General features: G+C 45.6%; 1 protein-coding gene across 4 annotated transcripts in view; it reads left to right on the forward strand.

Annotated features, from left to right (window-relative positions):
• Positions 1-2,783: 2,783 nt before the first annotated feature.
• LOC116948594 (uncharacterized) overlaps positions 2,784-25,127 on the forward strand; it is a 138,888-nt gene continuing 116,544 nt past the window's right edge. For 2 of the 4 annotated variants that reach the window (XM_032965406.2, XM_032965408.2), the window contains exons 1-2: positions 2,785-3,031; positions 7,803-10,292. In XM_032965406.2, coding sequence (XP_032821297.2) covers positions 7,827-10,292 — 2,466 coding nt within the window. In that variant the 5' untranslated portion in view covers positions 2,785-3,031; positions 7,803-7,826. Of the gene's footprint in view, positions 3,032-7,802; positions 10,293-25,127 lie in introns of all 4 variants that reach the window. The other 2 variants (XM_032965407.2, XM_032965409.2) reach the window with 2 other exon arrangements.

Here is a 25,127-nt window from a genome sequence, read left to right on the forward strand (position 1 = left end):
AATGTTCCGTTTGGAATTGATAAAAGCTACCATACTGCCTCTACTTGACTACTGTGACATCGTGTATAAATCAGCCCCAAGTACTGTACTGAAGAAGCTTGATTCCATCTATCACTCAGCCTTAAGATATACATTGAACTGCCCATATTGGACTCACCACTGTGATTTCTACATTGGGTCAAACTTAACATCTCTAAATGTTCGACGGCTTGTGCACCAGATCTTATTTATTCACGATGTACTTACAAAAAAATCCGCAGACTACCTGCTGGATCTCCTCTCTGTTTCAAAGAACAAATTTGACCTCACGTCTTCGCTCATCAACCAGCTTCACATTCCCTATTGCCGTACAAAAACCGGAGGAAGGGCCTTTGCTATTGATGCCCCCAGGGTCTGGAATGATATTGCCAATAAACTGCAACTTGAATCGCTACCAATGAGATCTTCTCTCAAAACTGTTCTAGAGGAGTTGTACACCCCTAGCTGCCACTGATATTCATTGGCGTAAAATAAAATAATTTGTTTCGCTCCGGATGATGCTGCAAAGTATTTTCTGTATTTAGATTTAGCGTGCTGATCTTAAAGGTGCAATGAAAAATTTGATACTCCGACTGATGCTTCTGTTGTTGTGGAGTAACTCATGCAGCCAGCTATGGCTCTAGGATTTGGTGTTACATGTTATTTATGTAGTTTATTGTAAAAATTCGGTCACTGTCCCTGTGATCACTGTTACGTTGCAATTATGGCTTTATTTTTTGGTGATTTCGAAAAGTTTTTTGGTTTGGACATGTTTGTTTTGTTGTAGTACGGAGTTAGACTGATGGCCTTAATCTAAGTTTTCTTGTGGTTGTTGTTGTTGTTGTTTGACTTGCATCGCACTGGGATTCTTTGCACACAGCGTTGGTGTACGGTGCTTTTTTCAGGAATATTTTGCTGTTTTTTTTTCCATGGATTTTCTGTTTGCACAGTCACGTAGTCACTTTAAGATGTTTTTCTTGTTCGTGTTTTTGTTTTTTTGTTTGTTGTGGTTTCACCCGATTCAAGAGCCGAATGGCTCACAGGGCTATACCAAAATAAATCAACTGAAACTGAAAAAAACCTACCCTTGTGTTTCCCATCACCATTAGGTTGCACGAAGGCCTGTATGTATGTTGAACTTCTTTTGCACTGTACGTAGCCAACCGTGCTGCTAATAGGAGGTGCGGATTAGGTCTGCCCATACCATGTAATTTACAGGGCTTGTTTGACAATGCGTCACTTGTCAGTACACGTTGGCGAAGGTGAGCCAGGACCGGTTTCAGTATCACTGACCACGATTGTTGCCAGTGGCTGGGAATGAAAGTCGTGTGGTACGCGAACCATTCAGTCACCCCAGCTTATTCAGTTTGGAAACATCCAGTTCATACTTTGTATAAGTATACACATTTTTAAAATACATTTTCTGGAGGAGAGAAGACAAAAGAAAATAGCAAAGTCCAAAATAAAATCGCGAATATAAAAAAAGTTGACGCTTTGAAGTCCCCATCAACACACAATTCGTTTTTATGTGGAGCTGAAACGGAGAAAGAAGTTAGTGTTATAGCTCGGGTTAATGGAAAGGGATATAGCTGGGATATATAATGCCAGACATTTATTCTTACTCATTATCTGTGGGAGCAATGGAGTCGGCCCCTTTAACAAAATCGTGCCCATTCAGATTCATTATCCTTCTCAATTGAATAAATGGGCTGTCCAGACACCACTATCGGATGATCATTCACTACAGTGCTAGGATGAACAGTCAATACTGTATAGTGGTACAGTCAGCACTATGCCTCCCACTCAAAGAAGGCTGCTCAGTCACTAGCCAGTTGCCGCTTTAGGCTATCCAGTTAGCACTACACACTGCGGATGGTTGTCAAGTCTCCAGTAGGCTGGTTAGTATTCAGCACCACTTGAGGGTCCAGTCACTCAGTATGCTTATGAGACACCGAAGACACCACCAGATAGTCTAAGGCGCTGATGTGCTCAGTCATTATCAGACTGGCCAGTTCGTCACCATTTGGCAGTCGATAGGCTGCCCAGTCACTCACCACCTAGGCAGCCCAGTTACAGACAGGTTGCACAGGAATGCAGTCACCAGTCGGCGGTCTGCATTGCCTAGTCACTCACTACGATACAATTATGCTCAGGCACTGACACCACAAGGCGTCTGGATTGCTCAATCACCCACAGGCTACCCAGTCACTACCTCGCAGTGTAGGCTGCCCTTCAGTGACGACTAAGTCATCTGTGCTGGCCAGTCATCGCTGGGCAGTCTAGACTGTCCAGTACTAGGGTGTCCAGTCAATCACCAATGGTCATTCTGAACTGCCCACTTCCTACAGTACTCGACTAACCTGACCACGACGATCAGAATCTTCATTTAGACTGGAGGAATCCGACGAGCTGCGAAGCCTTTTCACAGACGTCCAATACTGACCAGATAATCATTACTGCCCATTCAGTTACCGCTCGACAATTAACACTGCCCAGTCAGTCACCAAAAGCCAGTTCACACTGCCCAATCACTCGTCATTAGACAGCCCTGCGCTAAGAATGGCCCATTAAATCGCCACCAGGCGACAATACTGCCCTGCCCACGGAGCTCAACGGGCCGGACAGCTGTCCGACACCCGTCACCTCCTCCGTGGCTGTCAAGAGCTGTCGCGGTCGGGCACCCCGAATGTGCTGCTGCTGCTGGGCGGAGTATGCGAGCTCGTGGGCAGGGCCAGGGGCAGGGCCAAGAGCGGCAGGGGGCAGGGAGCTCCCACCCGGGTCTCGCACGCCTGTCGAGTCGGGGAGGTGCCACTGCCGCCCGTGGTTGTTGTTGGTGCGCCGAGAAACTCCTCCCGGAGGACATCATCGGTCAGGCGTGCTCCGAGCGGTAGCTCCGGTGGGCTTTTTGGCTCCAGCTGATCCAGCAGCTCCAGCTGATCCAGCTCCAGCAGCTGCTGCTGCCTGGGCTCTGTGTCCGCGTGTGCTGGGGTGTGTGTGGTGGGGCCGGCTTCAGGTTAGTCCAGCCCGCACACGCGCTGTCGTCCACGTGGATTTAAATGCTCGCTCACCAACTCGCATTGTTGACACTTGCGTGTGTGTTGTTGTTATTATTATTGTGTGTTTATCGCGGCGCTCTGGTGTTTGTGAGTGTGTTTGTGAGTGTGTGAGTGAGTGTGTGAGTGAGTGTGTTTGTGAGTGTGTGTCTGTGTGTGTGTTTATGGGCAGCGGTGGTGTAGCGGTTAGCGCTACGCTGCGCTACGAACCCGGCGACCCGGGTTCGATTCCCGCTCACGGCCAACACCCAGTGGCGATTATAATTATCTGAACCGGTCTTAGGTCTCTCCTAGGTCGACTCAGCCTCAAATGAGTACCCGGTGCGGTGTGTAAACATCGCCACTGGGGAGACAAAGGCGGCCGGGAGTGGTGTTGGCCACCCACCCCCTCGTGTGCAGTGCCGGCCTTCATAGGTGCTCGCTAACAGCACTTGCCCCTACAGTCTGTTCAGGCTATACGGGTGATCTTTGTCTTTATTTTATGCATTTGCCCCAACAGTCTGTTCAGGTTATAAGGGGGATCGTTATCTTTGTTTTATGCACTTGCCCCAACAGTCTGTTCAGGCTATAAGGGGATCTTTATCTTTGTTTTATGCACTTGCCCCAACAGTCTGTTCAGGCTATAAGGGGGATCTTTATCTTTGTTTTATGCACTTGCCCTCAACAGTCTGTTCAGGTTATAAGGGGGATCTTTATCTTTGTTTTATGCACTTGCCCTCAACAGGCTTATTAAGGCGAACACGGGGGATCGTTGTCTTTGTACACATCCACAGGAGTATTGTACACGGATGTTTGTGTTGGAGTGCTGTGTATTCACACACACACATGCATGCTAGGTGTGTGTGTGTTTACACGTGTGTAGGTGTGTGTGTGTGTTTACACGTGTGTAGGTGTGTTTACACGTGTGTAGGTGTGTGTGTTTACACGTGTGTAGGTGTGTGTGTGTGTTTACACGTGTGTAGGTGTGTTTACACGTGTGTAGGTGTGTGTGTTTACACGTGTGTAGGTGTGTGTGTGTGTTTACACGTGTGTACGTGTGTAGGTGTGTTTACACGTGTGTAGGTGTGTGTGTTTACACGTGTGTAGGTGTGTTTACACGTGTGTAGGTGTGTGTGTGTTTACACGTGTGTAGGTGTGTTTACACGTGTGTAGGTGTGTGTGTTTACACGTGTGTAGGTGTGTGTGTTTACACGTGTGTAGGTGTGTGTGTGTTTACACGTGTGTAGGTGTGTGTGTTTACACGTGTGTAGGTGTGTGTGTGTTTACACGTGTGTAGGTGTGTGTGTGTGTGTGTTTACACGTGTGTAGGTGTGTGTGTGTTTACACGTGTGTAGGTGTGTGTGTGTTTACACGTGTGTAGGTGTGTGTGTGTTTACACGTGTGTAGGTGTGTGTGTGTTTACACGTGTGTAGGTGTGTGTGTGTTCACACGTGTGTAGGTGTGTGTGTGTTCACACGTGTGTAGGTGTGTGTGTGTGTGTTTACACGTGTGTAGGTGTGTGTGTGTGTTTACACGTGTGTAGGTGTGTGTGTGTGTGTGCGCGCTTGGAACGGCTCAGTCGCGTAGTTCGGCACTGTGCATGGCGTGGTGGTGTTCATAGGACACGCACGCACCTGCGTTGCGAAAATAGTGATTTCATGCATAAGGATAATCCACTGAACCACCTACCCAGCCACCCTCTTGCTCACCCACTGACACACCCCACGATATCTCTTACACACCACCAACTCGCACCCGGGAACGCGCCCATCCACCCACACACACACGCATCCACCCACGCATCCACCTATTCACCCTTCCACAAATTCACATACTCATTAACTTTCACCTCTCCTGTCAATTTACACGTGCGCACATTCACTCACCTGCTCACTCACCCTTCCACTCACTTGTTGACCCATTCACTGAATAATCCACTCACTCCACCAATTCGCATACTCGCCCACGAAAATTCGTACATTTACCCACCCTATTCATCTTTCTCATCTATGCACCACTCCACCCACACCCTTTCGTACGCTCGTAGATCCACAGTCATTATTATTCTATTCTTTATTCGCATACAAAAAGACAAGTGAAAGACAAGCAGTGCTAATAAAAAATATATAAAAAAGTGTGCAGGTGAGGTTGGAACCCCAAGAGGGCTTTTATGAAAACCACACCAAAAATACGAACAATGTAGCTACAAAACAGATTGTTCAATCAATGAAACAAAAATAATAATTACAATTAAACATTAAACTAAATGTAAAAAAAAATGTTTGTTTTTGTGTGCGAATGTGTGCGTATGTATGTGTGAGTGTGTGAGAGTTTGGCTACGTGGAGGAGACTACTGGGTAGCTTTGCTCATCATTCCCATTCGCTAAACTCGCACTCGCGCACACACTCACCCATTCGCTCACATCTCGCTGAACGTCCACTCTGTCACTTCTCTGGAGTGTGTGTGTTCAAGGGGCCCTTCCCTGTTCGTGTTAAAAGCTGACTTGAAGCTGACCCAACCCCCCCCCCCCCCCCCTTATCCACTGTAGTGTATACCGTGTGTGCCTGCCTTATTTTTCTACTTTCTCTCCCCGTGTTCGTTTCTCGAGATCACTGGGTTATAAGATCCCTCTTCGGTCGATGATTTCTTTGAGCTGTGTTTTGAAAGCGGGGAGTAGTGTGTGTGCGTGCTCACGGACAGGTGTTCACCCATCCACACGCGTGTGTCTTCATTGTAGTACGTGCACGCGCATGAACACAATACTCCACCGTACACTGTGCTCAGAGATCCTCAGATTTTATTCAACTAACTCCCCAGAGGTATTTAGTTGAAGCCAACATAAATGTAGTTCTGCGTGGTGACAGGTGGGTGTAGTTCAAACCATTTTGTGACGTTATTTTCCATTTTCACTTGTTAATTAAGTTGCCAAAGAATAATTAGTAATGTCTACAAATGTCAGGAGCGATCACTCTTTAATTAAAACGTGTAAAGTATTTTCTCTTCTTCAATATGCAGTTGGAGTACTGCAATCCGAATTCGATGGTGCATGTCTTGATTTTGCTAGCCTATTTTTTTCTACCAATACAGCCGCCAAAGCAATCAGCTTCACTGAGGCATTGCTGTTAACTGTTTTTAGTACGTACCGTGTAATGTGTACAGCAACTGTGTCCTGTCCGGTCTGTAGTTAGTTTAAAGACAGGCTTGGTAATTTGGTAACTGCACTTAGAATGAGTCAACTTTATTTATTCTGATAATGCGTTATCTGGTGTACTCGTGGGCTGGTATGCGAGCATTTTCCCCATTCAGCTCAGAGCCACAAATTGGGGCTCAGCTGTTTTCAGCCCTCTGCTACATACCCAAAATAAACTTTGACCCCTTTATAGCCTCACTGTGCCCAACATCTGCCACATCGCGGATACACTCTGACACGCAAACAAGCGGTGCTTGCTGTAAGTGACGTACCTAATGGGGAGCCACTAAGTGTCGATGGCAATTTATTCAAACGCTGCCAATTAAAAAAAAATATTAACATCACAATTGCCGTTTGTGTGTGTGTTTTTTGGCCGCAGTTTATATACACCGTTCATTAAAAGGGCACCACTGTTAAAGCAGTTTTGCGTGTGGATTCAACGCATTGGTTTTTTGTTCATTTGCATATTCCTGTGAATGTCTGTCCCGTAGGATCTCTTACCTAACCTAGCAGAAATAACGGCTTGGAAATAAATGCCACCTCAGTGGTCACCAGGGTGGTCTGGCAGTCTGTAGCATTTGCCACCGGTACAAAGTTCACTCCCGACCTTGCGACTCCTAATAATCTTTGATAGTGTGCTTGCGGCCTTGGCTTCACATTTATCTTTGCGAAAGTAAAGATCTAAAACATGCTGAAAGCCCTCATGTGGCATTGTGTTGAGTTGAATAGGGCTTTTAAGGTTAGCCTAACACAATTTGCACAAATGATATTTGCGAAACTATTTGACAGCTATTGTTTAGTACTTTTTTCACGAACACATTTGTGAAATATACTCATATTTATATATTTATGAGTACATTTCACAAATGTGCCACTGTGGGTGTTAATGGCTTTGACACTGGACATCGCTGGTTTGATCTCCTGGCACGGCAGTTGAAACAATGGGCAATGTTTCGGTAACCCCGTGGCCTCTATCCACTCGGCAGTAAAAGGTGTACCCTACAGTTGATCAGCAGGGTTGTGTGTGGTGGGGTAAAGTGTGGGCACCCCACTTTTTTATTATTTTGCTGCTATAAATTTACGCATGATATGCCACGTCATTGAGGTATCATATGTGGCCAGGTCACCTCCTAATAAAGAGCTATATATAGTGGGCCTTTCATGGTAAAATACAAATAGGTTAAATAGTAGTTTGAGGCTGAGTCGACCTAGGAGAGGCCGATGACTGGGTCAGATAATCGTCACTGGTGTTGGCCGTGAGTGGGAATTGAGCTATATAGCTTAGTGGGCCTTAAATGGTACAATAATATCAGTTAAACATTTATACTTTAGTTTCAAAATGTCTGGCTAGCATGTGCCAAATGCCCTATTAAGGGGCTCTCTAGAGCGCCCCTAGTGGAGGCCTTCCACCACAAATCGGGTGAGTAAACAATTGCAGGGCTGTGCCTTCACCTGTTTATGTAGCAGGATGCTGTTTTTTTATACTATGATGCTTTTGAGGATTAGTTGTGTGCAAGGCGAGCAGCGTGGTTTTGAAATGTGCCTTGTGTGCCTGTGGCAGGTGTGTCATCGTTGAGCAGCAAGGATGTCAGACGAGAGCAGTATGGAGAGCGAGAAGAACAGCATGGAGGAGGTGCAGAACGTGAACAACAACAACATCGTCGACAAGACGAAGGAGGACGACGCTCAAGACGAGAACGACAGCACCAAAGGTTACGGCCTCAATGTACGAAGAATCAAAAACATGTTCTCTGTGGACTCGGACCCACCAGAGCCAAAGAGACCTGTGCTGGCACCACGGCCGTGGTCTGCTTTCATGTCGAGGTCGAGCGTCGTGATGGAGGCTGCGAGTCCCAACGGGAGGCACCGCAGCACTGGCGGTGAGGCCGTTTCGCCGTGTCACTCTGAAAAGAAATTCTGCGGTACAAAAAAGATTTTTGAAAGCGGCACAACCACAACACCCGCGGCCCTGCCTTCGCCTGTTCCGAGGGAAAGAATGACGCCATTGCCCCTTTCGACATCTTATCCTGAGGGGAAAGACACGTTGGATTGCTCCCCTGTGAGCAGTAGCTGGCGATCGTCGCCCGGTGCTCAGTCCGTGTCTCCCAAGACAGAGTTTGCGATGCCCACCACGCAAATTCGAAAGTCAAGTGGAACTGAAAGTCTAGGTGATGACCCTGCACGCGAGCGCAGGAAAAGTGACAAGCCCGCGCCCATATTTGGGCACCAGGTGAATGCTGGACCAATGTCCAAAAGATTGGAAAGATTTCTTCAAGATGATGATGATGACGACGATGAAGCTGAGGACGTGTTTCACGCTGAAGAAAAGGAAAAGGTAATTAAAACGGAGCTTCGTCACACCAGGGACAAAGGACCTGTGGAGAGTAACATTTCTCCGGTCCTTCAGCCTCAAAGCTCATCTTCCCCACCGATCGCACAAAAACCAGAGATTCTGCCACGGGTTGCAGCTACTTCCACATTCGCGTCACGTCCAGCAAAGGTCTTAACTTCACCGTCCGCTGCTTCAACGTCGCCAGTTTCTGGCTCTGAGTCACCAGTTGTCGACAAGCCTTCGCCAACTGTGATGAAGCTATCGCCAACCGTGGTGAAGACATCGCCAACAGTGGTGAAGACATCACCAACTGCAGGTTTGCCAGCAGTAGCTTCGTTCAAGACATCACCAACGTCTATTTTGACATCGTCGACTTCTGTCCTGGCGTCGCCAACGGAAGACGAGCCAAGATTTGGACAACCACCTATAAGTCCATCTTCACGGGAGTCGTTCAAGAGAGCGAGGCAGTTCAGTTTAGAGTGCCCGAGGCCTTTCAGATCACAGCACGACAGCCAGGGCGTCCGCTGGAGTCGGATAGAGGTGCCGCTTTCTCCAACGGCCATGGACACCAGCGGTGACTTTGCATCAGGATTTCCAGCAACCGATCTAACCACAGCAGTTTCATTTGCCCAGAAGACGTCAGACACAACAAAGGTGATCTCGCCTAAAAGTAAGGCATTCGAAACAGACCTGGCTTTTCCGAAAAGAAAGATATCCGAAGCAAAAACTTGTGCTGCGTCTGAGACAAAGATCGTGAAGACAGAAATGGATTTGCCTGAATGCAAGTTACCTGCGGCAGACACGACCTGGGCTCAAACAAAGACATTGGAAACTGAGATGACGTTATCTGAAAAAGAGATGTCTAAGAAAGAGGAGGCTCTGCCAGAAAGTAAGGTGTCAGAAACAGATGGCCGTCATTTTAAGAGCAAGGTATCAGAAGCAGAGGCATCAGTCATTAAAAAGCACCCCGATGTGGAAACTTACTCTGTCACTGGGGTGAACGCTAAGGTGGAACATGTTCGCAAAACGTCTCCTGGTGTCTCGTGTGCAGTATTTGAACAACAGCATTTTATTAGCACAGATGCCACGGCAGAGGCAGGTCTTAAACAAGAGGCCATGAAAGACAATGACCTAAAGAGTGCACATATTCTGGACAAAGTCCAGGCTAGATCCACATACTTTGAAATCACAGCTGACAAACCGGTGAAAAAAGATGACAAGCAAAAGCCCTTTAAAAGCAACATCATGCTTTCTGAAGAAGTAGATACTGCTGCAAAAATCATTCTAGATGAGAAAATGCATGCACAGAAAGAACTCCTCGATGAAGAAGATGGAGATTTTACTTCGATTGTAGATGCCCACGCCCAGCTTTCAAAAGTGTCCGATACTCCTGCAACAATGGTCATTGAAAGTAAAATGCATGCGCAGAGGGAGGTTATTGACGACTCTGATGATGATGATGATGACGAGGAAGATTTTACGATGGCTGTAGAGACGCAGATTGAGGTCAGCCGAGTAGAGACGGCAGCCCACGCGGTAGATTTGAAGAAACCTAGCCGGGTTTGCTTGCAGAAGCAGACCAAGGCCTTCGTCGATGGAGACACCGAGTTGGGGCTTGGGGTCGAAGGTCATCGAGCAGCACAAGAACTCCGGGGAAATCTGGAGCCTCAGCTGTTGGTCGCCGCCGCACCGACCCACTCTGCGAAGAGCTCAATCAGGGTAAGTGCCACGCTCGCTTTTCCTGATGACTGACTGCTTGCTTGAGTGTGGCGGGTGGGGGAGTCGAGATTAATTGTGTGTTGGAAGTCAATATTAATTTGATGCCTCGCGGTAATTGAACAGATCGAATTTGACCGCAGTCCTTCACGACCATTTTGCTGCACACGCGCTCTGATGTGCAAAAGCAGTCACAGCTGCGGCTCGTTTATTATAGCCATTCTTGATTGTTAATTTTTGATGATATTAAACCCAAGTTCTGGAATCGGTATAATGCCCACAAGCTTGGGGGGGGGGGGGGCGTATGTAAGCTTGCAGGATGTCATCATAATGTTATTGGTGCCCATAGCCCATGACCTGCTTCAAAGGTCACGAGTCATGACCCGCTGTGCTTGCTGGCCATGAGAGATGCTTTGATAACATCTATTAACTCTGGGCCAGAGCCATCGTCATTCTGGTACGAAGTAATTAAAAAGTTACTGACGTTCGTTGGAGTTGAAAATACAGTGTTGGTTTTATTTTTTCTGATAACATGAAAGAAAAACCTCGCTGCATACACTGCGGTTGTGCAAGGATAAATAAAAAGATATGTCATTCTATGGGGCCTTTGACCCCAAATTAGTATTTTTATAGATAAATAATTTTGCTGTGCACTAAATAATTCTGTCATTTTGAGTATTTGAATTTTCTCTGAAAGCAAAATGAATATGACTGGTGATTTTAGAGTACAATATCTACAGAATGAATAATAAAATGTACCATGTAGTTTAGAATGTATGTTATCCATCGGTGTGTTACATGTTTTCTCTTCAATAAGTAAGCATGTGAAATGTGAAGAAAACAGTAACTGCACTTGCATATGCCACCTTATTTTAAGGAACTATTTATTCAATGTTGCACAATAGAGTCATCTTGAACCACCTTGCTTGACTATTTAAGCCCTGGCATTTCTCCACATCAAATGCGCCAGCCATCCCACCAGCAACTTACCAGTTTTTGGCCACACCAAAGTCGTTTAGGATGACTGGGAGCGGATGTTACTTGTCGAGTGAGAATGATTCACGGTACATATTACAGCAATATAAAAGCAACAAAAAAACTCCTTATGTAAGTATTAAAAGTTTACGTAAAATGTGCAGGCACTGAAACGTGCTCCCTGTAACAGAATTTTCCCAATTTTCCTCCTGGCACATTTTTCATGTCTGCAGACTGTATTACTTTGCAGAAGACCACTTTGATATGTTGCAGGAGATAATTGCTACTGCGGTTTGCTCATGTGCCATTCTGCATTAGAACTGGAGATATAAGTCCGGCTTTTAAGAACCAGCATGCTATCCACCTTTCATATTTATTTTAATTGTGCTTCATTTTATTAGATTGCCCATATACACCTAGGCAAAGTGTATTTAAAAAAAAAATTCCCCTCGCAATTTGCTAAACCTGTATTTTAAGCAGTTTAGCAGCTTATGATCATCAGGCAGGATTAAATACTTAATTAGGCTTAGTTCATTCAAGAAAAAAATGCGCAATACTTGGGAATTTCCCACATGTGGTTGATACAAAGATGTAAGTCCTTCACTGCTTGTTATGGCTGCTGTGGCCTTTTTAAAGAGCCCAGTTGGATACTTTTTGTGTGTGATTGATTAGCAGCTCAATTACCATATGTTACGAAGATCCTCCGTGGCCTCTTATAATAAATTCCTCTCTCCTGCTGCATTTCCATCCTGCGCCGTGTTAGTGCATCGCTGAATGCTGATATCATTTTAGCAAATGGCTTGGACAATGAAAAACATTCAAATATTCATCCGTTCCCCGGTGTGAATTCGTGGGGGAAAAAAACCCACACAGTGCACTTAAATGTGGAACTTTTGCACATGGAGGTCCCATGATGAAGTGCACGTGATTGTTTAAAATTCTTCAGCTTGGGTTAAACTGAAGGTGGTACGCAGATTTGCTTGCCTCTGACCAACTTGCACTTTGTTTTAATTTGTTACAGCGTATGACTTGTCAATGCTCACTGCACACCGTAAATAATGGCCTCAACTGCAGTACACAGTCTGCAACTCTGCAATTTTTTTGTCAAGTTTTTTTTTTGGCATGAGATTGTCGGTCGTGGGCGCTGAAGTCCTGACGTTCCAGCTGATGTTGCCGACCACAAAATCATGCAACCACACTCAGATTCCCCTTCTCGAACATTTCAGTATTCAAGCCATTTTCCACTTTATCCTGCTGCCCCATTTGTTCGGCTCATTTCCTGGATATGTTTTTGTACCATCTGAAATATGCTTCAAGCGAAGATGACCACTGTACTCGACTACAGTTTAAGAGGTAATGACAAGACCTGACTGCCAAAGATAAACCTACAAGACAATATTGCCGTGTTTTATGGTTGTTTAAAGCGAAACCATTTATTCTTTTTTTTACTTTTAAAAGAGAAATGTACACAGCCAACAGGCACACACAACGAATGTGGCTGAGAGTGAGGTGTCGTGCATGCTATTGCTTGTAAAATTCTCAACCATACTTTGTATACAGCTTACAAAATGGTGACCCCTCCAGTGGATATAGCAAAAATAAGTCCCCTTACAATTGTAATTCAGATTAATATGCAACTTAAGAAAAACATTCACAATAAAGGATTTTTTTTTTAGTTAGATGGCGTAAGTATAAATGTGTCGTTAACCTGCCACCACCCGACACAGCCAGTGAGTAAGGTTTGTCACGAAAATAAAAGTGCCAATGCATTACTAGTACAGCACACCGGTGTGTTGGAGAGTTAATCCACAACATTTACAATTTGAGTACGACGTTTCTCAGGTAATTACATCCAGCATCATCGACACATACATACGCGATCTAACACAAAAAAAAACCTTGATTATGAATAATATTTTTTTTGTTTCCTTAAAGACCAATTGAACAGATTCCAAATCATATATCATGTGCTTGCCCACGACATTGTTTCACGATAGTAATACCAATCATTAACCTGGTGTGGATCATCCACACAGTTGATAGTTCACTGCACTCTAGGTCTGGTGAGCCGAGTTTCATTCCGGGATTTGTCCAACATCACTGGTGAGCGATAACTGAACCAGGCCTCCCTCCATCACCCGGAATGACCAGCGTGGTGCAGTATGGTCAAACAGCTCTCTTTCCCTGATTCAAGATCTCCCCTTCTCTTGCGCTTGTGGTGAGCGAACCCCGCTCGAGTCGGCGTTATATTTCTGTGTCACCTGCTGCAAGTGTTGCCCGAGCGGTGCGTGGCTTCGATGTTGTTTTTCCTCCAATGTGTTTGCTACCCAATGTCTGCAATGTTATGATTTATTCGCTGCTATAACTCCCCTTTTTTATCATCAAGGTCCTCCGTGGGTCTTGCTTGTAAAACAGCTTACGGGTTGGTTGTTTCTTACAAGCATCAACATAAACAACAAAACTAAATTTAATAAATGTAATCGAATAATGTGGAGAGGCCTTTCGTCCAACAGTTGATTGACAATAGACTGCAACTACTATTTTTTAAAAATATTATTTACTCAGAAAAGCTTCACTGACTCTCAAGACTCTTTTTTTCATAAAGATCCTGCATTGGGACGATTGGCCAATGCCTTAATAAACGAGTGTCGTGTGGAAAGAAACCGGGAGTGTCCAAGAAAACCCCGGTAGAAAGGGGATAACACTTCGCACTACCATCTCCTGTCTATATTCTGTACCCTGGCCACATATCAAAGCGCCACAGCCTACAACGTCGAATAACCAGGCTCAATACCTGCTTAACTTCTAAGCTTGTCGTGAGACTGAGCATATTTAGAGTGAGTTCTGCGTCCCATATCCATCTTCTGGTATTTTTTGAGTTCTAGTTAGCAGGCAGCACATTACTCTACATGGCAGTTGTTCCAAAAATATGCCCAAGAGCAGGCGATTTGGCAATTGTTTTTTAAATTGGAATCCAATGTGGAAAGGGTAGCTATGTATTTTATTTTGCTTCAGGGCTTTAGTTGGGTAATGAATGTCCAGTACCACGCACAGCTCTTTTTGTCAACCCACTGCTGGATGAGGCCCCCCCCCCCCACACTGTGCGGGTCTTGGGGGTTTTGTTTTTTACTCGATATTTAACACCACACTGGTTTAACACGTAGGCTTTCGCGACCAATATCATCCATAATACAGGTATTTTTTTTGGTTAGATCGCGTAAATCCTTTTTTTTCTCTTTTAGCAACAATTCGCTAGCTTTATGTAGTATTTGATTTCTGCGATCTAACCCCCCAAAAAAAACCTGTATTATGGACCGCCACACTGGTCAGTGCGGATTCGGTGAAGGCGGGGGAGCATAGATGTTGCAGGGTTGCACAAAACACTGAAATGTTCTGCACTGCCACTTGCTTCCCACCAGGTAGCGGCCACAACCTATAGCACCTGTTATGCACCCGAGCACAATCCACCCATCCAATCGCTGGCCAGCCTCAGCACTACTTTGCTTCTGCGAACTGACGACGTCAGGTGTTTTGTTCATTGGCGTGTACACAGCGCCTGCGTACAAAATAAGTCATCATTTAAAAGGCCGATAGTATTTTCCATGAAAGAGATCAGATAAAATATATTTTTTAAAGTTTTTGTTTTTTAACTTCATTTTTATAAAACACATGCCCAGTGTCACCAAGAGACGTAAGTATAGAAGAGTCAGTCTTGGTCAGACAGAGAAGCAGAGCAACATGTTCGAGGCTTTGATTCCCAGCGGCGTTCCCTGCCGTCTGTTGAATTTGGTATGGGCCGGATAGTTGCCGTGCGGAGGAAGCAATAAATAAACACAGTGTTGTACTTTAATGAAGTTGATACTCTAGAAGGGTGGTGCTGGAGGACGGCATGATCATGGCGCGCGCGCACACACACACGCACAAAACTAGCCAAGCAAGTCTCGGTGTGTGTAATGTCACAACCATCATCCTTAATACTCTGCTATGACACACATTGTGATCCACGCTAACACGGTGAATTCTTCCAAAGCGAAAATGTCACTGGGGGGACGAGTACTGTACACCTCGAATAATGTCGGGTTTAAGATGAAGACAAAACGTAGCCTTTCTTGCAGGTCGCGAGTTTTCACTTGTTTTTTTTTTATTGTGGAATTGAATTCATGTAAAAGCGCAGCCCTTTTGTCAGTCAACTGCTGGGCTAGGACCTCCATAGCGTGCAGGTCGGGGTGGTGCCTATTCTAGACTCGGAATTAACAGCGTACCATAATTTATTTTATTTTAAAAAAGCAAATTAGAGCCATTTTAGATCAACCTCATTCATTTACGAAGGAGACTGTGGGTTAAGGTCCGTGCAAGGTCGAACCCCAGCAGGGCACCGACGTTTGGGAAACTATTGTACTGTGTGTACAGTTAATAAAAGGCCAGGCTGATATTTCATGTTTTGAATGCTTGCGAATTGGCAAGAGGCTTGGAGCAAACGGCTTGTGCATGTGGCGGCAACATGCGACGGCATGTTGCAAAGGAATTTTCTGTAACACGCAAAGTCCAGAGCCCTCTTTTTGTTTTAAAACAGCTGTTAGCAACAGTTTTAAGCCTTTTTAGCCCTGCCGCCATACAAAAGGAGACCCCGGTGCTAAGTGAGGGGAAATGACAGTGACACAGTGACACAGCGAACGGGCTAATGGGCGCCTTCCCATGTGTGGAATTTGCCATGCATTCCCCCCCCCCCCCCCCTGAGCGAACCTGGCTTGAGTGGAAACGCAGACAAGTTAGTCGTAGTCATTGCGGTGGAAAGTCATCCGTCAGATGTTGCTGTGTCTGCCTGATAAGTTCCCTCTGAGAAGCTCAGGCAGGTCTTAATTCATCACCGAATATGTACATGCCGGGTTGTTGGTAAATTGGATTAGGTGGCACATGAACAGTCGTTGAAACCATCGCGAGAGGTAAACTGGATGCGGTGTGCCGGGATACAGACATTTCTTCAGGGCCACCGATTCTGGCTGACCTGATTGGAAAAAAAAGCCTGAGGCACAAGCCACTTTACTAATAATAATACTTTAAATTTACAGTCCAGCCAGTCATTATTAGGAGTGCTAGTACATAGTGCCTGCCGAGTTCAATTAAATGACTAGATTTAGGGAGTGAGGCAGTTGCCAGCGCTCGAGAGTGCTCGGTGGGCCCTGCACCACCAAATGTCACCACCAAATGTCCCTTTGGCCGAGCCATGTTCACTCTCCTGCGTGGTGTGTATTGCTGTCAATCTGGCCCAGACAGTGGCTCGACTGGAACTGGGCCTGGGGTGAGGGCTTGGCATTGCGGTGCAGTTGAGATTTGTTGTGAGGGGAGGTGTTGTGCCCCTAGGCCCAACTGCTGCATATTTGTCATTGCATATAATGCTTTTGCAGGCAACCTCAGAAGAATTAACCCTGAATACAGAGACACGGGGGCGCTTAATGTACTACAACAGATCTTTGCAGCTATTGGTAGGTATGATGCCAGTGGTCATGAGATTATTAACACTGTATGACTTAAGAAATACCACTGACGGCTAAAATAAAGCTTTGTTTGGTGGTTACATCAGATCTGTTTAAATGCAAAGACCAAGTTACTCGCAATCTATACTGTACTTGGGTTGTGTGAGGATTCGGGTTGACCTACTCCACGTTGTGCAGTAAAAATAAAGACATTTAAAATTGATCTGAGGCTGAGCAAGAAAAACACAACCAACGTTTAGAAAAGTTAGAATTTTGGCTGACTGGTCCTGAGCAGGCTTTTGAAACATTTGGCCATAAAGGAAGTGTCTATTTATTATTCATTCTCAGTCATTTTCTATTTCTATATATTTTTAAACATCTTTAATGTTTTTTCGACAGTATACCTGTGAGGATTACGCTTGAGTACATTTGTCCAGTAGCTTTTTGGTGGGGCTTCATGAAACATTCGGCCCTTTGTCTGCCGTGGCTGAGGCAAAGCAATAGAACCATGGATTCAGGGTCACTTGATTTTGTTTTCGGATCACGGTGGGCCGATGAGTGGATGTAGCAAGGAACATTGTGGCGGCAGGGGTATATAGGGGCTTGTGGGCTGGGTACCGGTTTTGGCTGGTGAAGAAGGGACCTGCCAATGGGGGTCTGGTAATGTGGTTAGGTCACAAATTTGAGTGCGTCTAAGAAGTGAAAATTTTCACAGAATGTGTGAAAGACGTAAATATTTGGAGCGCAAAACAGGTTTTTTTTTTATATTCGTTAAACTGGCGTTTCCAAAACAAAGTGACAATTTCGAAATTCAGTGCCGGTGCTAGTTTAGTTGTGTGGAATGTTTGTGGGGTTTTTTGTGCGATTCCTGGAGGATTTATGTTGAAATTCCCAGGATTGGGAGTGCTAAAATGTCATTGCGGTACAGTGAGCGAAATCTGAGCGTGAGTTTTGCTGTAAAAACGCTGCACTGTAGGAGGACGTACACAAAAGGAATTTACTGGGGCATGTTACAAATCGCTTTGTTTTGTTGTTGGGTGTGGAGGGGAAGGGTTTTGTAGTTTCCAAGGGAGGTCAGGATTACTTTTTCTATTTTTAATAGACTACCCCTTACGTGCCACCAGGGTGTGGGGAACAGAAAAAAAATCGCTGCATTGGTATGTGGCGTATATAAAAGTTTAGTATGAATGATTATGTTTTGAGAAGTAAATTGAGCGCAAGGTTCTGCATACTTTTACTGTCTCGTGCTCAACAAATGTTTTACTTGCTTGCCTAGTCTACAGTACAGTACCGTATCCTGTATCTTCATAATTTATCGTGCACCACCTCTTTGTATTATGGATCGTGAGCCATGATCTATCCCCCGATGGATGAAAGCTCTCCCAAAGTCATCACCACCCGTAATGGTAACACAATGCAACTATCTATCTTGCTCCTGCACACGAGTTGGGACTGTGGATTTTAAAGGATGAATAACTAAATGAATAATTTTAGAGACACCCATGATTGACCACTAAAAATACTAAAATAACAATTAGTTTGGGCATCCTATCGGCCGTATAGACCGGTGTTTTCCAGTGAAGGTATAAGAACATAGACGCCGAATGGATGAGACAATGGATGTTATTACACCGCGTTTGCTGCTCGCCACGTTGCACCACAACCTAAAACATGCGTTACGCATCCAAACACTACTCGCCCATCCCAGAACTATCCGCCCTTGCAATAACTATCTAGGATCATCCCTGCTTAGCTTCCACGATCCGACAAGATCAGGTGAATTCTTTGGCGATTTGGTCATGGGCTTAACCACGTATAACTGTACCAGCATATAATATACACGCAACACTTTTCTGCATGCCTGTCGATGTGGTTTCCAAAGGAAGATAGGGACCGGGTAGTTGATTTACTAATTGTATTCCCCGGGCAAATGCACCGGGCCAAAGAAAAGTGTAGAGAGGCGGACAGGCGAGGACAGAGAGGGCAGACGGATTAGCGGTGTGGTGCACCGTCTGCCTTCATGAGTATTTGGTCTGCTCTATAAAGCCAGGATAGGGGGCAACAGGAGAGAAGCGGGGGTTTGAACCTGCTTCTGTGATGGCTAATGCAGCTGCATCATTCAAACAAGTAAACCGAGAGGGGGGTGGCGGGAAAGTCGAAGTTGACACGACTTGGCACACTCCCCGTGCCAGTATAATGGCTCGCCCCACTTAAAACGGCTTAATACAAAAAAATATTTTTAAAAAATCTTGTTGCGATTTGACGTGAAGTTAGCGCTGTTGCAGAAATTATTTTATTGCCCTTGGTTTGTTATGTGTGGGATGTGTGACAGTTTGCGGGAGGGAATTGATGTCTGACAGATGGCCTTCTGGGTGAAGGCGTGCACACTACAGTCTCCATGTAGCCACTGGCCCGCGCAGATGAATTGCCAAACTCCACCGTGATTTGTCAACGTTTTATTTTTTTTACATATATAAGAGTAGATTTTAATCGAAGCCAGTTTATATTTGCAATGCGGTTGGACGCCTCTTATCCACGGTGATATGGGAGATGACCATTGTGGATCCTATTATCCATGAATCTAGTCTGTCCACAATTTGAGACAAATAGGAATAGGGTTACGGATAAGAGGAGTTATCCGTATCCCCTATTTTTTTTTGTTCTGTATTTAGCCGATTTGTTGTCTGGCTATTCTCCTGGGGTGAATACTTGAAGTTGCCCATGTGGTTAAACGTGAAAAAAAGTTAATTCGTTGAAAATCAATTTTGGAAATAAATTAAGTCCTAATGTTTTGTTTATAGTCTGTGGCGTGGATGAAATCTTGATGTAAGGCACATTCTTGCAGCTTCACTTAGACCTTATCTTGCTTGCAAGAGGTCGCCCAAAGCCTGATAAATGCACACTCAATGCAGTGTAAATCCCAACCTATTTTTTATTTACCAGGTAAGGCCTGCTGAGCTATATAGCTCTTTTTCAGAAGTGACCTTGCCACAAACGATAGCTCAACAAAGTTGCTTTTCTCGTGGACATGCATTGCAGCCAAATACCCTGAAACACATGTTTCTAAATGTGGAGGGGAAAAAACAGAAAACCTGGAGAAAAATCCACGTGACCACAGGGAGAACACGCAAACTCCAAATATACAGCAGCAGGCGTCAGGGTTGGGATCTAACCCACGACCTCCTGTATACCAGGTGACGTGGTTAACATCTCCTAGCCACCGTGGCGCCACAAACGAAGCGTACTTATCGGCGATCGTTACTCAACACGGGCAGCTGCCCTTGCACCCCTCTGCCTATTTAAGGGGTGCCCTGGGACAAGCCGATGGCCGATGCATTCAGGCCATTAGGATATCCAGTTTTCCTCGCGACACCCACGTGTTCAGTGTGTGCCCAGCTGTTCGGACTGGGCTAATGGGGAACCGTTGATGTGTGGCGGAACGGGTGCATTTGACTAAAAGGTAGCTGTGACGAGCAAGAGAGATTCTCTCACACAGAGTTCTGTAATTTTAGGCAGAGGGGCCGTGTAGACATCTGATTTCGTCGACGTTGATTTTGACGTCGGCAAAAATTTGTAAAGCGGAACACCTGGCTTCTCAGGTCAGGTGAGCCGCTAAAGAATGCTCGATTGGTTTTCTTTACTTCGGGGTGTACTGTGTTAGAGCTTTGCTCTTACAATATCCCTTTTGTAGGGGATTCCAAGGCACACACTTTGGAACTGTGTGGTTAACGACGACAGTGACCTTCAACCATTCACTGTGGTCTTCCATGAACATTGAGTTAGTTTAACACGTAGGCCGTCACCTGATGAAGCTAGTTGTAATTACTGGCGAAACGTCGTACTCGGTTTGTAAATGCTGTGGCTTGGCTCTCCAACACACCGGTGTGCTGTACTCGTGACGAATTGGCATGTTCTGTTCACGTGACAACCCTTACTGGTTGGCTTTGTCGGGTGGTGGCGGGTTTTAACGACACATATTTACGTGATCTGACCCAAAAAAAAACCTCTATTATGGATGACATTCAGTTCGTCTGCAACATTGACATTTTTATGTTCCATTGAGCTGAGCTTAAGACCAATTGCCTCAAATGACTCCACATCAAAATCCACTGCTCAGCTTGTAGCATTGTCCAACTTCGGTTGTAAATTGCATTCAACCCAGCTTTGGTATTGACTACGCTGGAGGCAAAAGCATTTGCACTCAACCTTGACTTCGGCGAAGTTAAATTTAGAGAAGAAAATTCAATGCGGTGGTGTTGCTTTGTCTCTCGCAGGCATGCAGAGGACTGCAGATATCTGGGCTATATCCAATTATTAAGCAATTGTTACTCGCCCGATTATCTCCTCAATTTCAAAAACTAATTGCACAATCGTTTGAAAAAAGGTTTCCCCTCATCCTGCACGTGTGCCGCTGAGCGGGAGGTGATCGACGGGCCTGGGTGGCCATCAGCAGCGGCACGCTGGGTCTGCCTGGAAGAGGTTGCCCACCTTCGGGAGGCCGGGTGTGGGCGGGGGTAGCCACCATTTTTAATGGAGGGCCCTGAGTAATCAACCACGACAAAAAGGAATTGATTATTAATTTTAGTCATCGACTTTTACTCACGTCCCAGCTCTACAGGATTGCATTGACACGATACACTCGTATAGATTGCGTATGACCTGAAGTGTCTTTCTTTTAGGCCTTCTGATGCTCATTCACGCCAGGATCTGCAATGTAAACCGCACTGTGGTACTTTTGCAATGGCGGGGATCCAGGCAGTAGCTTTCGCGAGAGATGAAACGCAACTAAGCGAGCACTTAATGGATATTTCTGTATAGGAGAGGGTGACTGTAAAATGTTTACTGTCTTGTACGTGACAGTGGGCCACAGCGCTGCATAAAATAACACGTGAAACCAGTGATTAATTTGAACATAAAAAATATAAAGATTTATTCGGCGAGTGGACAACTTGCCGTTGGACGCGTTCAGGTTTCAATGTAAGCCATGTGTCGAGGCTCGAAGAGCGAGAGTTATGGCACCAGCAAAAGGCGTCTGGGCTTCCTGCAGGGGCAGCACACCTATTCAATTATAGACTATCACGAGGCCCCATTAATCCAGTGCCGATTCTGGAGATTGTTCCAGGGAAAAAAAAAGATGCATCTGGGATGGGACTTTGATTCTGTCACTGAGGAATGTGGTGTAATGATGCATCGGTTCCAACAGTAAACATTGATTTTTACATCCGTGATACGTGTATTGTATTAGGCATGTAAAAATCTAGTTTTTTTTCTCCTCAAGTGTGTTCTACGTAATGGATGAACGTGATCCCTGCATCCACGAGTGGACTCTACATTCGTCTTTAATGGGTTCTTGTGCCAAATAGCTTCTTCGAGTCGTAACGATTCATCACGAACCGTTCCACCCCAACTGGCAGTGTCAAATATTCAACCTTTCCAGTAGAACTCTTATCCGCAATGATGTGGGGGGGGGGGTGGACATTGCAGATCCTACTTGCAATGTTACCTGTGAACTTTCCTCACTCGTCTATAAAACACCCATAATCCTGGATAATTAATTTGAAGAAGAGGGGGCATTGTTTGTCGGAGTTTTTGTGTGCCCTATAGGGTTCCACAGACAATAGGAATCACGGTTACAAGGGCCACGGATAAGAGGAGTGTGTGCTCTTCACTCAACTCCGGTATTCCAAGACGGAATTTTACAGCGTGGAATATTACTACGGGAATGTTAAATGTTCATGATGTTTACACGTTAAGTATTGCTGCCACATTCTCAAAGTGAAAAAAAATCTCCCTTGCGTTCACGCGGACAGCTCAAAGGGGAAAACCAAATAATGCACTGTGCATGACGATCCTCCCACCGAATTTTCATGCCATGCCTTTTGTGCACGCACGCCATTGTTGTGGAAAGTCGCGCCGAATGTTTCCGTGTGAATGTGTTTGCGGTCGTTGCCTAGCTTTGACAAGAAAAAAAAATGTCCCTTGAGACCTGACACCCGCTGCTCATCAGCAGTGTTGGGTTAACCCAGGTAAGGGAGGACTTCACCAGCGCGGCCACACCCCACACGCACCTCTTGGTCTGTTGAGACCAGAAATTCTCAGGGTGTGTCGTTCCTCCTCTCTGTGGTTGTTGTTTTTTTGGCGTTCACCCTGTCAATGGAAAGACACTACATCACTGAAACTAAACTAAAAGACTAAACTAATTTTTATTAGTTTATTTTTTTCAGAAGCTACCTGGTCACAATTGATAGCTCAACCAAGTGGCTGAGCACGTGGCAATTTATAACAGTCAAATACTCTGAACGCATGTTTCTAATGTCCAGGGGGAAAAAACCAGAGGACCAGGAGAAAAATCCATGCGGCCACGAGGAGAACATGCAAACTCCAAACATACATGCGTCAGGGATTGTGATCGAACCCACGACCTCCTGCATACCAGGTTGAAGGAGTTAATATCTCTCCACCACGGCACCCTATTCCTGCACCCAAGATTATTTCATCGCTTTGTCTCCACAGTTTGCAATTCTACATCCGTGGCTGATGAATAACTCGGCTTATTTCCAATCACAAATGAATTCCACGGTCGCGAGTAGCTTATCGTTTTCCAATGCGGAATTGTTTCCCGTGAACGGTAGCCACTGGTGCTGTTCTCCGGAGATTCACGAACAGTTTTCAGTTTCCCATTGTGACCCTAATTGGACGGAACCCGTCAAGTGTGGCTTAGCATGGCTTAAACACAACTCGCTGCGTCCAAAATGCAAATTGTATTTGAAAAAAAAAACATGTAAAGGACGTGCATATATTTATTCTAATTTGTTGCAAGGACGTACTTTTTGTATCTATCCTATGGATTTTTGCACGTACATTTGTAAAAAAGCATTTATCACCACAGGTGTTCACAGGTTTATTCACTGTGCAGCACAGGAATATGTAGCGTAATGCATTTCCAGTTCGTTATTCAACGCCGACGCTTCAGCGTGCGCTGTCTCGTGCCTGCGGTATCCATTGCTGCAGGTGAGGTGCAATAATTTGACAGCTCTGCGTGGGATACAAAATCCGCGCAATATTTGGGGTCTTAACTGCTGCTTTTCCATTACAAAACTTGTTCAGACCCGAGACCTTGGACATCGCCATCTGCCAGAGTCTGATTGCAACAACGAAAAAATCTGCGACAAGCAGGTGCCTCAGGGACGACCATGATGAGGAGGGGTGGAGGGGGAGGGTGGTTAGCTCAAATAACACAGTTGGTGCGAGCACAAAACATCTGCCTTGATTTGAGCCAGCGGTTTATTCTTTTATTAATGTGCAGTTCGGTGAACCTCGAGTGATCATTGTCTCGTCGTGGATGCCAATAACAAAAGAGGTTTGCCTTGGGTATGATAAGCGATATGATAAGGTAATCTCCACATACACTTAGACAACAGCAGAGTATATATTTACATATTTAAGTGCCGCCAAATACAATTATGGCTGGGTCTTCTTCTGGGTGTGATCCTCTTTCATTTCATCCTGGCCAGAAAAATAGATTCCTGCAAGCAGCACTCGTCTTAGAGATCATTGGAGTCTGCACAATTGGCCTCCTTTATAAGTCACTTTTATTTTATATATTACAGCACAGACTTCTTTCCTGCTGTATGCATTACATCCCTTTTATAGTGTTGAGTAGCTAGCTTAAAACTCTGGCTCGCCGTTCATGCCAGTGGCGTAATTATCCCTCGTAATTTCAAGTGTAACAATGTTATTTGCCCATGGGGAGTGTTTATCCATTAGGGTGTTTATCTGCTTGTGTTATCTTTCGCGCCAAGTTCAGCCGAACAGCTTTCCCTCGTCGACTTGCAGGTGACCTTCTCCTTGACTCGTCCCCGGCGGTTTTGGACGTGCGCCTGGCCCCGTTCAAGAACCGTGGAGCTTTGTTTGCGGTCTCAGGCGAGCCTTAAAAGGCAACGATCCGATGCCCACATTCCTTGTAAACAGACCCCGTGTTCCCATCCCCTGGTGGCTCTGGGGTCGCTGGGGAGGATGTGCCTGGGAAAAGGCTCTGGCTGCATTCCTGGAGGGGCGCTGGCCTGGAGACGCGCTCCAGAGCCGCTTGGCAGCCCCGTGTCTCACCGGCACGCGATTGGTCCGCGTTTGTGCGTGGCGGACGGCACTTTTTTCTGTTTTGTTTCGCTCGCGCGCATGGGAACCGCGTGTGACAATACGGCCGCGGTGTGAATGAGCTCTTGTGAGTGTGCTGCACAGCCGGCGTCTCATCACTGTGTGTGTGTGACCAGCGGTGCGGTGTGTAAACATTGCCACTAGGGAGACAAAGGCGGCCGGGCATGGTGCGGGCCACCCACCCCCCCCCCCACACCCCCGTGTGCCGTTCCGGTCTTCATAGGTGCTAGCTAAC

This window comes from Petromyzon marinus, chromosome 34 (assembly GCF_048934315.1).
Source record: "Petromyzon marinus isolate PM22_M1 ecotype Great Lakes invasive population chromosome 34, UKy_Petmar_22M1.pri1.0, whole genome shotgun sequence".
Classification (NCBI taxonomy): domain Eukaryota; kingdom Metazoa; phylum Chordata; class Hyperoartia; order Petromyzontiformes; family Petromyzontidae; genus Petromyzon; species Petromyzon marinus.